The 14,969-nt window shown below is 38.6% G+C and overlaps 1 protein-coding gene across 2 annotated transcripts in view; it reads left to right on the forward strand.

Annotated features, from left to right (window-relative positions):
* Positions 1–13,983, forward strand: part of PAK2 (p21 (RAC1) activated kinase 2) — a 90,816-nt gene extending 76,833 nt beyond the window's left edge. For both annotated transcript variants that reach the window (XM_025876204.2, XM_025876211.2), the window contains 2 exons: positions 9,515–9,652; positions 10,112–13,983. In XM_025876204.2, the coding sequence (XP_025731989.1) occupies positions 9,515–9,652; positions 10,112–10,198 (225 nt within the window). In that variant the 3' untranslated portion in view covers positions 10,199–13,983. The remainder of the gene's footprint in view (positions 1–9,514; positions 9,653–10,111) is intronic.
* Positions 13,984–14,969: the final 986 nt, after the last annotated feature.

Consider the following 14,969-nt stretch of genomic DNA (forward strand, 5'->3'; position numbering starts at 1 on the left):
TCCACACAGAAACTTGTACACAGATGTTTAAAACAGCATTATTCATAATGGTCAAAAGGTAGAAATAATCCAGATGTCCCTCATCTGAGGAATGAGTGAACAAAGTGGTATATCAATGCAGCGGAATATTATTTAGTCATAATAGAAGTAATGAGGTACAGATACAACATTAAACCTGAAAGCACTGTGCCAAAGACGGCCTACATGGAAGATCACACATTGTACGACTCCCTTTGTGGTCAGTTTTTGTCATTCATGGTAATTAGGTTTTGCACAGCAACAAATACTGAATTAACAAATGCTGAACTGTTGCTTCTTGGGGAAGCCATAGGGTTGGGTTCCTGCAAGCCTGTGCTCACATTGTTTTTTTAAGATTTCATTTATTTTATTTGAGAGAGAGTATGTGAGTGGGGGAGAGGAGCAGAGGGAAGAGAAGCTCAAGCAGACCCCGTGCTGAGTGCGGAGCTAACTCGGGGTGCAGTCCCATGACCCTGAGTCACAGCCTGAACCAAAATCAAGAGTCGGCTCTCAACCAACTGAGCCACCCAGGCGCCCCAGCCTGTGGTCACATTTTTGTCAGCTGATCAATCCCTAACCTTATTTGATGTGTGTTTCTGTTCAGAGCCATTTTCATGTGTATTGTTGATTGAGTAACGTTGAAGTCACAGCCAGGACACCCCTGGCAGTATACTCATGCCTCAGCGAAGCTTACCAAACGTGTTCTCACCACAAGGCACATCACAGCCTTCTTGCACTTAGGACACTAGAGGGCACATCAGCCTGTGCTTTTTGCCTCTCTGCACATATCCATGAATGACCACAGAAACACCAAGATTATTGATTTGGGGGTTACAAATTTTAGCATGAGTAGGTGAGTTTACACATAAGGAATCCAAGTAATGAGGATCAACAGCATATGAAATCTCTAGAACAGGCAGAGCCATAAAGATAGGAGATTAGTGGTTTTTAGGAACTGAGGAGAAGAGGGAATAGGGAGTAACTAAAATACACGTGGGTATTCTTTTTGGAGGGATAACAGTGTTCTGGAATTAGACAGTTATGATGGTTGTACAGCTTTATGAATACACTAAGAACACTGAATTGTACACTTCAAAAGGGTGATTTTTATAGTACATGAAGCAATTTAAGTTTTTAAATTACCATATATGACTACAGGCTTATTGCCAGACTTTTTTTTTTCCTAACTTTTTTCCAAATAAGTTGGATTTGCTATAAAGTGGGCTCCAGAGGCCAAGATAATGGGTATGCATAGGTAGGGGCCCTTTCTGGGTGGCATTGGATTTTGATGCTCTTTTTCCTGAATGTTTTTCATCTTCTTGGAAAGATTCCAGTTCAGGTGAGCATTTAAGTACTTTTATAGAGGTGATAAATTTTAGAACACTTCTGGAACAATTTTTAAAACCCTCTAATTTCATTCATTTGTTTAACAAATGTTGATTCAAATACCTGATCCGTGGTAGGCACCATAGAAGGTGCTGTCTACCAACAGAAATTCCTGCCCTGGGGCACCTGGGTGACTCAATGGGTTAATTGTTTTCGGCTCAGGTCATGATCTCAGGGTCCTGGGATTGAGTCCCATGTGTGACTCCACACTCAGTGGGGAGTCTGCTTGTCCCTCTGCCCCTCCCCCTGCTTGTGCTTTCTCTGTTTCTCAAATAAATAAAATCTTTAAAAAAAATCCTGCCCTCATAGAAGGTATAGAGAAAAAATAAAATAATAATATATAATAAATGGTAGAGTCTCAGTGCTGGGACTGGCAGGGAGGGAGTCAAGAGAGTGTTTGATTTCACAACAGTGCTTGTAGAGGGCTCCACTGAGGTGACGTTTGAACATGGAAGATAAAGGGAAGAGCATTCCAGTCAGAAAGAATAGCACATGAAAGGCCCTGAAGAGGCATTTTTGGTATATTCAAAGAGCACTGAGGATTCCCCCATAGCTAGTGTGCAGGGAGCACACAGCAGGAGAAAAAAAGGAAGATCAGTGAAGAAATGGGACTAGACTATATAGTGCCTTATTAGGCCTTTATAAGAATTCTGGCTTTCTTACATAGAATCTGACAGGCAAACCACTGGAGAGTTTTGAGCAGAGAAGTGAAATGGTCTTACTTGTATTTTAATAGGATCACTCTGGCTGCTTTGTTGAGAAAAGATTTTCAAGTGAGGCAAAGACAGACACAGGAAAACCAGTTAGAAGGCTGTTGAAATAATCCAGGCAAAACGTAATGGTAGCTTAGACCAGAATCGTATCAGTAGAGGTGGGAAAAAGTAGTTGGATTCTGGATATATTTTAAAAGGGTGCCTATCTGGGAGAGGGAGAGAGAGAGATGACTCTAAGAGTTCGGTGTAAGCAACTAGAATGATGAAATTCAAGTTCACCTTACCTGAAATGGGGAAGACTGCAAGTAGAGTGGTGTGTGGGTGTGGCAGGTGGGAGATCAGGAGGTAACATTTTAGCATGTTTTAGACATGTTAAGTTTGCAGTGCCTACTAAGACATCCAAGTGAAGGGTGCCTGGGTGATTCGGTCAGTTAAGTCTCTTGGTTTTGGCTCAGGTCACGATCCTCAGGGTCCTGAGATCTAGCCCCGCATCAGGCCCCATGCTCCGCATGGAGTCTGCTTCAGATTCTGTCTCCCTCTCCCCCCCCTCCCCTTTTGCACACATGCTCATGCGCTCTCTCTCAAATAAATAAATAAATATGGGGTGGGGGGAAGACATCCAAGTGAGTATGTTGAATAGGCTGTTGGGTATGGCCATCTAGGATCAGGCCAAAGATGTAAAATTGAGATTAAAATAGAAATTAAAGTTATGCATCTAGATAAGATCACCAGGCCAAGTAGGCATAGACAGACAATAGAAAAGCTTCAGCTTGCATCCTGTGGCATTCGTTCCATAGTTAACAGTTGATGTAGCGGACCAGCAAAGGAGACTGAGGAGGAATGGGTGGAGAGGTACACAAAACCAAATAACACATGCCCTTGAATCTTCATGCAAAAAGTGAGGGAGACATCAGCTTGTCAGAAACCACACTGAGGACTAGCAGTGTGAATGTAATTGATGGAAACTTGGCAAGCAGGAAATTCTGCTTCCTGTCAAGATAGAATAACAGGTAGCAGATTCACCGCCCTTGCCTAAAGTAACAACAACAAAAATTAGCTTATGTGAAACAATGGTTTGCAAGACACTGGACATCAAACAGTGAAGAACAGTGATCTCCAAAGGTGGGAAAGGCTTGAGGTGAGCACTGTGATTGCCCCAGCTTTATGTCCTAAGAGAGTTTTAGGCCATGTACAGGGAGGAAGAACCCAGGTGGGACACAGTGGCCTCCTTGAATTAAGGAGAAGGAGTTGAGAGTCTGAGGAGACCAAGTCGGCTAGAGTTTACAAGACAGAGAACAGGAGAGGAGAAAGCTTCATAGAAGATTCTGGAATCTCTGGATTCCAGAATGCTCCCCTTGAGCATTCAACAGAGACTGGTGCATCTTTGTGAAGAATCTACCCAAGGTGAGGGGTATACCCATATTAGACTGAAGAAAACAGTGCTTGGTGCTCACACAGAGGCTGGGAATAGTGCCTGCTTCTGTCAGCCACAGTGGAAAACCTTGTAATGCACAGGATATTGAAAAGAAGACTCAAAAGAGTCTTGCTTCGCTGATGGGAAAGAATTACCCCTAGACTACATGCTGCTATAGTCCCATCTAACCAGTCTAAAAAACAAGACCCAAAGAGATCCCCAAGTAACTTGTGTTGTAGAACAAAGCTCAAGAATATTTACAGGAATACAGAAATATCCAGCAGCCAGCAAGCACTTAAATATCCAGTCAGGGTTTATCAGGCAGGCAGAAGAGCAGCAAAGTACAACCCATGATGAGAAAAATCAATCCATTGCAGCAGACCAGAACTGACACAGATAGAAGAGCACGGAAAGTCATTAAAGCCGTTTTTGTAACTTCATATGTTAAGAGTAGCGGTGTTTGGAAGGAATAGAGACAGAAATGAAATTTTTTTAAAAAATGAAATAGCGGTGCACCTGGGTGGCTCAGTCATTAAGCATCTGTCCTTGGCTCGGGTCATGATCTCAGGGCCCTGGGATCAAGCCCCACATCGGGCTCCCTGCTCAGCGGGAAGCCTGCTTCTCCCTCCCCCACACCCCCTGCTTGGGTTCCCTCTCTGGCTGTCTCTCTCTCTCTGTCAAATAAATAAATAAAATCTTAAAAAAAAAAAATGAAATAGCAGTAGTGAGACAACTTCAAGTTCTAATATATGTGTAACTAAGTTTGGGGAGAAAATCAAGACTTCTGCAGCCAACGAATACCTTTTAAAAACTGAGGTGAAATAAAGATTTTTCTAGACATAGACATTAAAAGCATTTATTACCAGGAGATCTACACTGTAAGGAATATTAAAGGAAATCTTTCAAGCAGAGAGAAAATGGTAATATCACTCTACAAAAAGAAATGAAGAGTGCTAGAGATAGTAACTATGTGAGTAAATATATAAGATTTTTTCCTTAAGTAAATATCTTTAAAAGATATAACTGTTTACATGAAATAATAGTGGAGGGGGAGGAAAGGAACATATGTACAAGTAGAATGACAACAAAAGTATAAAGCTGAGGGGGAGAACTGTAAGATTGTTGTAGTCTGTGGGAAGTGGTATATGTAATACTGTGATAATTGTGAAAATTGAAAGATGCATGCTCTCACCTCTTAAGCAAACCCTAAAATAATGAAAGAAAGAATTACACCTGATAAAATTCAGCTAAGGAGATAAAATAGGATCATAAATCATACTGAGTTAAAGAGAAGAGCTCACACTGATGAGTTTGTCAAAGGGGCAAGGGGCTGACTGAAAGAGCTCTAGTGGCCAAAGGTGGAACAGTTTGAACAACAAAACAAAGTAGTATGGGGGATAGTAACCCGAAGTATAAAATGTTTATGTGTCCATGCTGATATAAGTAAGTGAGTAAATAAGTGGGGCAGAAAAGACAAGTCTCACGCAGAAGAACACCAAATAATTTATGTGGATGTTACCCCCTAAGGGAGATGGAAGCTAACTCCCCACTCTTTAAGTATAGACTGCACATAGTGATTTTCTTCTGAAGAGCAGAGTATAAAAAGTGGAGAAAAGAGTAACTTTGCAACAGAGAAGCCTGACAAGCACAGACCTCAGATAAGGTCAACACCAACACTCATAAATTATGTTGATAGTATGTATTTTTTTATATGAGGCAGTGAAAATGGCACTCTACTTGTGATCTTCCCAAAGCCCATATTCTCAGTCTGTAATCATGAGGAAAACATCAAATTCCAATAGAGGGCATTCTACAGTATAAAGCCTGACTGGTAATCCTCCACACTGTCAAGGTCATCAAAAGCAAAGAAAAGTCTAAGAGATCGTCACTGCCCAGAGGCGCTGAGGAGACATGAGTGTCCTGACACAGAGACTAGACAGTGGGAGAGTGAGTGAAATGGGGAAATATGTAGTAGGAAAGCTGGAAGTCCTAAGGGCCTGTGTGAGGTGGATGATGCCAGTCAGCAAGGATATACCTTTTTCGTCTCTTGTCCTTAGCTGCATAGTACAGGCGAGGGGTAGGCAGTTTTAATGTGTAGCGAAGTGATTATATAAAAGGAATGATGAACGCTGGAAGATCAATGGGATTGATTGAGGGTTTAGCAGCATCGAAGGATTGCTGGTGTTGGTAGTGCTCAGAGTGAAAAAAGTAAGAGGTGGAGAGCAACTGCAGTTTCAGAGTTGTGGTCATGGGTACTGATGATGAGGCAGAGGCTGTGACCATGGGCTTGTGTGGCTGAAGGAGGCCAGAGGACAAGAGCATGGGAGAAGATGAGGTCAAGGAACTGTCACAAGCCTCTCTGGCTGTTGAAATCCCTGGAAGTTATGAGCAGTGTTAGAGATGGTAACAACAGTGGTTGGTAGATGTGGTAGGTAGAGTCTGAAAGCCCGGGAGTTCTATAGGAGGGAGGTAAATATCTCAGAGAGGCAATGGGGAGCCACAAGGACACTCCTCTATGTGCAGTGGTACAAAGGACTGGGAGGGAACAGTGACCCCTAGAGAGCACTGTGGATGAGGCTGCTCCTCAGAGGAGAGCCAGGCCTCAGTAGATGAGGTAAGGAGACCATTAGAGGAGGGGTGGGGCAAGGGAATGTGAAAAATGAAGGCAGAAAGGGGAGTGTGCAGGGCCACATGGGCATTAGAGTGCAGATAGCAAAGAAATGGGCAGACTCATGTCCTGATGATTTGAGTGTCAGTTAGTATCCCTTTTTTTATGGCATTTTGGTAATAGAGCAGAAATGTGAAATAATTCAGGAGAAAATGTAGGTGACCTCGGGTTTGGCAGGGTTTTTAGATACAACATAAAAAGCATGATTCATTAAAGAATAAATTGGACTTCATTAAAATTGGAATCATCCTGGCTGGCTCATTTGGAGGAGTGTGCAACTGTTGATCTCCGGGTCGTGAGTTCAAGCCCCATATCACATACAGAGATTACTTAAATAAAACTTAAAAAAAAAAAAAAAAGGAATCTTTCTATCTGAGAAAGACTCTACTAAGAGAATAGAAAGACAAGTCACAGACTGAGAGAAAATATTTGTAAAGCACCCATCTAATCAGATGTTATCTAAAATATACAAAAAAACTCTCCAGACATCAACAGTGAGAAAATAAACAACCTAATATAAAAATGGACAAAAGATCTCAACAAAGAAGATACACAGATGGGGCGCCTGGTTGGCTCAGTTGCTAGAGCAAGAGTACAACTCTTGATCCTTGGGGTCATGAGTTCAAGCTCCATGTTGGGCATGGAGATTACTTAAATAAGTATTAAAAGAAAAGAAGAAGATACAGATGGCAGATAAGCATATAATAAGATGTTCAACATCATGCCATTAGGGAATTGCAAAATTAAAAAAACAATAAGATACACACGTATTAGAATGGCCTAAAAATTTTTTGATGGCAATACCAAATGCTGGTTAGAATACAGAGCAATAGCAACTCGCATTCATTGCTGGTGGGAATGGAAAATGGTATAGCCACTTTAGAAGACTTTTTGGCAGTTTCCTACAAAACTAAACATACTCTTAACATGCAATTCACAGTTGTGCTTCTTATTATTTACCCAAATGAGTTGGAAATTGATGTCCACACAAAAACCTACACACAAATGTTTATAGCATCTTTATTCATAATTGCCCCAAATCAGAAGCAACCAGCCAAGATGTGAAGTACATAAATAGACTTTATTTAAAACGGTGAGTGTATAGGGGCATCTGGGTGGCTCAGTCATTATGCGTCTGCCTTTGGCTTGGGTCATGATCCCAGGGTCCTGGGATCGAGCCCCGCATTGGGCTTCCTGCTCAGCGGGAAGCCTGCTTCTCCCTCTCCCACTCCCCCTGCTTGTGTTCCCTCTCTTACTGTGTCTCTCTCTGTCAAATAAATAAAATCTTTAAAAAAAAAATGGGTGAGTGTATAGACTGGTACATCCATACGGTGGAATATTATTCCATAACATTAAAAAGATAAAAAAACCAAAAAGAAATGAGCTATCAAACTGCAAAAAGACATGGAAGAACCTAAAATGCATATTGCTTAGTGAACAAATCTGGCCTAACACAGCTACATACTGTATGATTCCAACTATAGAGAGTAAAAAAGATCAGTCATACTCTCTGTAAAATATCTTAAAAAAAAAAAGTTGGGGGGGGGGTACCTGGGTGGCACAGTCAGTTAAGCCTCTGACTCTTGGTTTTGCCCCAGGTCATGATCTCATGATCATGAGATCGAGCCCAGCGTTGGGCTCCACACTCAGCACAGAGTCTGTTTAAGATTCCCTCTCCCTCTGCCCTCCCCCACTCACACTCTCTCTTCTCTAAAATAAATAAGCAAATCTTTGAAAAAAAAAATCAGTGGTCACCAGGCGTTTGTGGGGTTGGGGTGGGGAGGATGAATGGGTGGAGCACAAGGGATTTTTAGGGCAGTGAAATTATTCTGTATGATACTATAGTGTCAGAAACATGACAGTGTGCATTTGTCAGAATCCGTAGACCTATACAACAGAAAGAGTGAACCCCAATGTAAACCATAGACTTGTTTAATGAAAGTGTATCAGAGACCCTTAACTGTAGAGAACAAACTGAGGGTTGCTAGAGGGGAGGTGGGTGGGGAGATGGGTTAAATGGCTGATGGGTATTAAGGAGGACACTTGTGATGAGCATCAGGTGTTAAATGTAAGTGATGAATCACTAAATTCTATTCCTGAAACCAATATTACATGATACGTTAACTAACTAGAATTCAGATAAGAACCTGAAACAAAAAAGGTTTAAAAATAAGTGTATCAGTAGTGGTTCATCACTTGTAACAAGTGTATCATATTAATGTAAGAAGCCTCCCCCATTATCAACATCCCTCACCAGCGGGTACATTTCTTACATTTGGAGAACCTATATTGGCACATTATCACCCAGAGTCCGCAGTTTGCATTAGGGTTCACTCTTGGATATTGTACAGTTCTGTGGGTTTGGTCAAATGTATAATGAATAACATACATCCATTATCATAGTGTTTTCACTGCCCTGAAAATCCTCTGTTCTGCCTATTTCATCTATAGCTATGTAGATCGAGCTAGTTCAAAAAACGGGCAGAGGGTTTCTGAATCACTAAATTCTACTCCTGAAACCAGTATTACACTATATGTTAACTAACTAGAAGGTAAATAAAAACTTGAAGGAAAAAAAAAAGGTTTCAACAAATCCCATTGTTTTGAAATCTGGTGTGACTTGGAATAAAAGCTTGAGAAAGGTAAATGGATGTTATGTGTCGATAGTGGGATTGTGCTCATTTTTCCTTATATCCTTATGTATTATAGTTCTTTTATCAATATGTATTACATTTATAACCCCTCCCCAAAAAGATGAATCTAATTTCTGAAAAAAAAAATTTAGGGGAATGTAACATCTAAAAGTAAAGGGAGAATATCTGATACAAATGGGCAGAAATAATACTACACCTCAATTTATTATTTCTGGTGATTGTCTTTTTTTTTTTTAAGATTTTATTTATTTATTTGACAGAGAGAGACACAGTGAGAGAGGGAACACAAGCAGGGGGAGTGGGAGAGGGAGAAGCAGGCTTCCCGCCGAGCAGGGAGCCCGATGTGGGGCTCGATCCCAGGACCCTGGGATCATGACCTGAGCCGAAGGCAGACGCCCAACGACTGAGCCACCCAGGCGCCCCTCTGGTGATTGTCTTTAAGGAAGTAGAAAATCCAGGGGTGCCTGGCTGGCTCAGTCAGTGGAGTGTGCGACTCTTGATCTCAGGGTTGTGAGTTCCAGCCCCACGTTGGGTGTAGAGATTACTTTTTTAAAAGATCTTTAAAAAAACTAAAGAAGTAAAAGATCCATAAACTTTATAAAGTGCTGTCTCACTTTGTTGTGCTGTCTTAAGTATGTCAAAGATGTTCTTCTATTTTTAGGCCTTATACCTGATAGCAACTAATGGAACTCCAGAACTTCAGAATCCAGAGAAACTTTCCCCAATATTTCGGGATTTCTTAAACCGTTGTTTGGAGATGGATGTGGAGAAAAGGGGTTCAGCCAAAGAATTGTTACAGGTGAATTTGGAAATAATACTATTTTTGGATAAAGTTGATTTTTTTTGAGTAACCAACAAAGTTTACATAGGATTAATAATTAACATTGCACTCTTCATTTATCACCCGCAGCATGGCAGTTGCTGTAGTTTAGGATTTTATCTGCTGGGAATAAAATAGCTATAATACTAAAATCAAGTATATGAGTTTTTGCATATTGTCAGTTATCAGACAAGTTCATTTGCTGGCATGGGTATCTGGGTCATTAAGGTGAGATTTGATAATATTAGATAAACTGAAAAGACCTGGTTCAACTATGAAAGTGATATATTGATTATGTTGATTTTATACACATCCTGAAATATGTGCTTGTTAAATAAATTATAATCCATAAAGTAGTCTTTGGGACTTAATTGAAAAGAAATACTTAAGCGTCTGATCTGGTGACACTGATACATATTTCCCCCCTCTCTCTGGCAGCATCCCTTCCTGAAACTGGCCAAGCCCTTGTCCAGCCTGACTCCACTGATCATGGCAGCTAAAGAAGCAATGAAGAGTAACCGTTAGCATCATTGCCGTGGCCTCGTATTCTTTCTTCCATTTTCTAAAAGAAATCTTTTAATATATGAAAATTATTACTCTTTTGGGGTTTAAAGAAATGGTCTGCATAACATGGAGGAAAAAGCAAACTACTACTTCCTGAAGAGAACCAAGAGAAAATTGCAAAACAGAACGACAACTTTCTTTTGACTCCCTTCTTTATAGGGTCCAAAAGGAATTGCGGACTGAATCACTAGCCTTACTTCTTTCAGCAGACAGCCCATTAGGGCTGTTGATCGTGCTTGAGATTTGCATTTTATTTTGCTGACTTCATCATAATAGATCCCATTCATTGTCCCTTTGGGGGAGCATTTTCAATACTTGAATGGCAGATTCGGGTTGTTCAGAGTATTGGTTCCATCTGCTGGTCTTCTTTTCTCTCTTCTTCATAGCCCTCTTTTTCCTTGCCTTGCTTCTTTGAGTTGCTTTGAGAAATTTTTCTTGTGCCTAAATTCAAGGCAAATGTAATAAAAATGATGTAGCTCCTTATATTGGCAAAGGAGCTCAAAATCGGTTAGCTTTGTATAGAAGTTAGGACCAGCTATTATTACGTGTAGTATTTCAGTTCATAATTTGAACTGAAGGAAGGGAAGAAAAATATGTGATTTTTACCTTTTTTAACAAATGTGAAAGAGTCAGTTTTAGAAATTTCATGGTAGTGAGTTGTTTGGCATTTGTTACATGTATAGAGAGACTAATAATCTATATTTATAACTAAATCATTGACATAGAAAAAGAATCCCATTGATTATACATCCTTACAATTGTGTTTCTTTTCTAACTATATCCTTTTCAGATTGGGCTTCAGGAACCAAAGTGATTTGTTCTTTCTTGTTCCAGCTTGGGCTTTGGGACTGATGGGTACCGCTACTTTTCCCTTCTTCCTTTTACCCTCATTTTGGAGATAAGTTTCTGTATATGTTGTAATTTTAGTTAGTTTGTTTTTTAATTAACCCTCTCTCACCCTACTCCACCTCTCCCCCTTTGGTAAATATAATAACCATTGAATTTTCCGAATTTAAAAGTTTGAATTTTTTGTTTCCACTTAAAGGAGAAAAATACTCGGGGCTAGCAGAAACAAAGCAAGAGACTAGAACTTTGGTGAGCTCTAAAGTAATTCGATAAGATTATGTTCATGAAAGAGAAATGACAGTTACATAGAGATGCCACTTCTGACCAGTAAACTGTAGAGATTTGTTATAAACATTGTTTCCAACCCATTGCCAACATTTTAATATCTGCGAGAACTTAAGTCACAAAGTCTATGATATATTCATGGATTATTTGAGATGTTGAGTAGATTTTTTTTTTCGAAAATAAGTAATCATGTGAAAAAAACAAGAAGAAAAATGAAATGTGCTTGTTGATAGCAATACTTTTTTTATTTTAAAAATTTGAAGAGGGTCTGTGACCTGTAGCATTAATTATGAGAGTGTCCTTTCTTCTCCACCCCCCCCTTCTGTTTGCTTTTCTCTCCTTATTTTTTTATTGTTTTGCTTGTGGAAGCGGTGTCATCCCTTCTGACATGCCATAAGCCACATAAAAGAAAAAAATCTGATTTGGTTCAGGCATTTTGTTCCCCACCAGCAGTCCTAATTAACTTCATACTTACTTGCCATCCTGCAGTAGTACCAAGTCATGAATAAAAATAATTTTGATATTTTGGACTACATTAGGGGAACTAATCGAGTTTTGTTTCCTATCATTTTCCTCACATCTGTGTTAAGATATAAGGATAGAAATGGCTGTTTTTTATTGATAATGCAAGGTTTTCATGAAACTGAGTAAAATAAGTAGTGAAACTTTTATCTAGAGCACTTAATGGTCTCTGTTTTCAGTCTGATTCTTGATTTCATTTTTCTCTGGATTATATTGGCCACCTACAGCTATTACTGAATTACAGAAACAAGCTGGTATATTTCTGATGAAAATCTAGATTTGAACATTCTGTGTAAATAGTTGTTTGGATGGATTATGATAAAGAAGACGCTACCGATGAACTAGAAAACCAACTAGATGTTAAGACTGATCGTCATGACCACTCTAGAAGGCCCTTCCACACATATGCCATAAAGACCATGTTCATTGAATACAGTGCCAATGCTCCATTTTTATGCCTGTGACTCAACAAAGGTCTTCTCAGTTTATAGAAGCAGTTTGGGATTTAAATTTACAACTTCTTTGAGGGTTACCTGCATGTCCATTGCTGGCAACGGACTTTGTCATTAAAACCTGACTCCCAGGTTAAGGGAGCTACACTGTGGTTTATTCTTTACTTACTTGGATAAACTAACTTGTAATAGAAATATACTTTGGTTAATTCTGAAACGTGTCATTTTTAAACAAAATCCTAAAAGCAATATGGAATTGTGATTTATTAGTTAATTTTAAATTAAAATGTTCAGATCTTGTTGAAAGAAAAATTATATCTGAATCAAGATTCATGTTTTTTTAATAACTACCTTTTGTATTCACCCTTTTTGTCATCACTTTAGAATGAAAATTCTCATTTAAATCTAAAAGTTACCTTAGTCCTCTTGTGTTAATTAGAACAATATTACTATAGTACTTATTTATTGTATTTCAGACTCTCTCGTAGTCTTAAAGTTTCCTTCTCCTCTTGTTCCTTTTGCTGCTTTTAGGGACAGTTAAAACTGGGAAACCATGAAAATACTGAATATTTTATCCTACCTGAGAATAGTTAACAAGTAGAGTAGTTGTGGTAGCGTAAGAAACCAAAGCTAACACAACTCTATTTTCATGTGTTGAGTGCCTGGCACATAGTATAAATTCTCTTCTCTTCCACACATAAATATTAAGCTGCTTAAAATGTATCTAGTTACCACCAGTCCTAAATGAACCTGTGCCTTTAATAAGCAATTTAAAACTACCTATGAGTATTTCTTTATAGGGTTCACATAAATACATGTCTGTTTATATATACTGTATTCTAGCCAGAACAATTTTAGATCTGTAGGTATAGTTAGAAAAAATGGGTGTTTAAAGAACTTGCATCAGTTTTTTAATCTAAAAATTTTAAATAATGAGATCCATATCCAGTGAAATGTAAAAAAAAAAAAAAAAAAAAAATAACACAATTTAAAAAAAACTAAAATCCAAATTCATACACCTTTTGGGTTTTTTATAGTGGGATTTCATAGTTATATAAAATGAAGATTGTCTTCTTTGTTTCCATTGCTTCCACAATAGATAAGCTAGACAATTAAAATCAGTTTTCCCACAGTGTGTGTATATGTGGGTGTGTAAGAAAGGGAAAAAATACACACACACACACGCATACAGTTTTTTAATCACTCAACACATTTATTGACCACTTTGGCAAAGACACTGTGGTGTAGATATTGTGGGAATTACAAGGCAGAATCAAGCACTGGCCTGGCCTTGAGAGAGCTGAAGTCCTTTTCACTCACCATTCTAGAATGTTGCCAAATGAAAGAGAGAGAGAAATGTGTAATTCTGTCAAACAAATTTTCATTCTGTATTGAGAAAAGCAAAGAATTATATTTGGAATTGGACATCTTTTTCCCCTTGTTTTGGTAGATAGAAATGGAATTAAGTGAAAGTAGTTTGTCTTTTCTGTTTTGTCTTCAAATTTTATATTGACTTATTTTTAATTTAATCCCGTTCAATTATTTAATTGTTACATTGACATTAACTGCTGTATTTGATGACTTTGTTCAATAATTTTGTTCTTTCAGGGCTAGAAATAAACATTTTTTTATGTTCATTTTCCCCTTTCCTAAACTTCAGTTCTTTCTTCAGATCAGAATAGTTTAAAAGAATAAATATAATAGGTTTCAAGAAGTATTCTAGTATTTTTAAGGTTAAATATTTGTTAAACATGGCACTATTTTGAATGTATTACAGAGCTCCAAATTAGATAAGTTTCCAGAAATGTCTGGGTAACATGAGCCTTCTCTCTTCTAAATCAGGTTTAGAATACATTTCTTAACAAATGTTCGGGCTGTCAGACCCAGGGAAACACTTTTGATCTCTTTGAATACCTCCAATAACTTGGCCTGAAATTCTAATGCTTACCTCACTGCTATAATAAGAATCTTATCAGCATTGCTGTGTTAAATACACCAAGAGATCTTTAAAAGTGTACACACTTTAAGGCATCATGTCATTATGTGCATTTCTTTCTTTTCTTTCTTTTTTTTTTTTTGAGATTTATTTCAGAGAGAGAGAGAGAGAGAGAGAGAGAGAGAGAGAGTGCATGCACACTAGCGTGCATGGGAGGGGGGATCTTAAGCAGGCTCCATGCCCAGCATGGAGCCTGATGCAGAGCTTGATCTCACAACCCTGAGATGATGACCTGAGCTGAAAGCAAGAGTCCTATGCTTAACCAACTATGCCACCCAGACACCCTATTTATGCATTTCATATGGAATCTTAGATACCCTAACTTGGAGAACAGCTGCAATACCGAGTTCACTATCAAAAACCAAAATTACACATTTTTTAAAAGCAGGAAGTGGGATATAAGTAAAGACTGCTTAAAGTATATTTGTTACACTATAAAGTTGTTTATGGTATTCTAACATTTGTGTATCTTTAATTATAGCAAATGTTTAAAACATTTCCCCAAGAAAAGGTCAGAAATGCTTGAATGACTTGAAAAGCACTACTTGTAGGAGCTTAATGCATGCTTTACTACTTCTTTGATACTTTGATATTTGTGGCTTTTTTTTAATTAGATTTTTTTATGCTAAAT

Source organism: Callorhinus ursinus, unplaced genomic scaffold, assembly GCF_003265705.2.
Source record: "Callorhinus ursinus isolate GAN/ISIS: 27379988/994484 unplaced genomic scaffold, GSC_fseal_2.0 scaffold1, whole genome shotgun sequence".
In the NCBI taxonomy this organism is placed as follows: domain Eukaryota; kingdom Metazoa; phylum Chordata; class Mammalia; order Carnivora; family Otariidae; genus Callorhinus; species Callorhinus ursinus.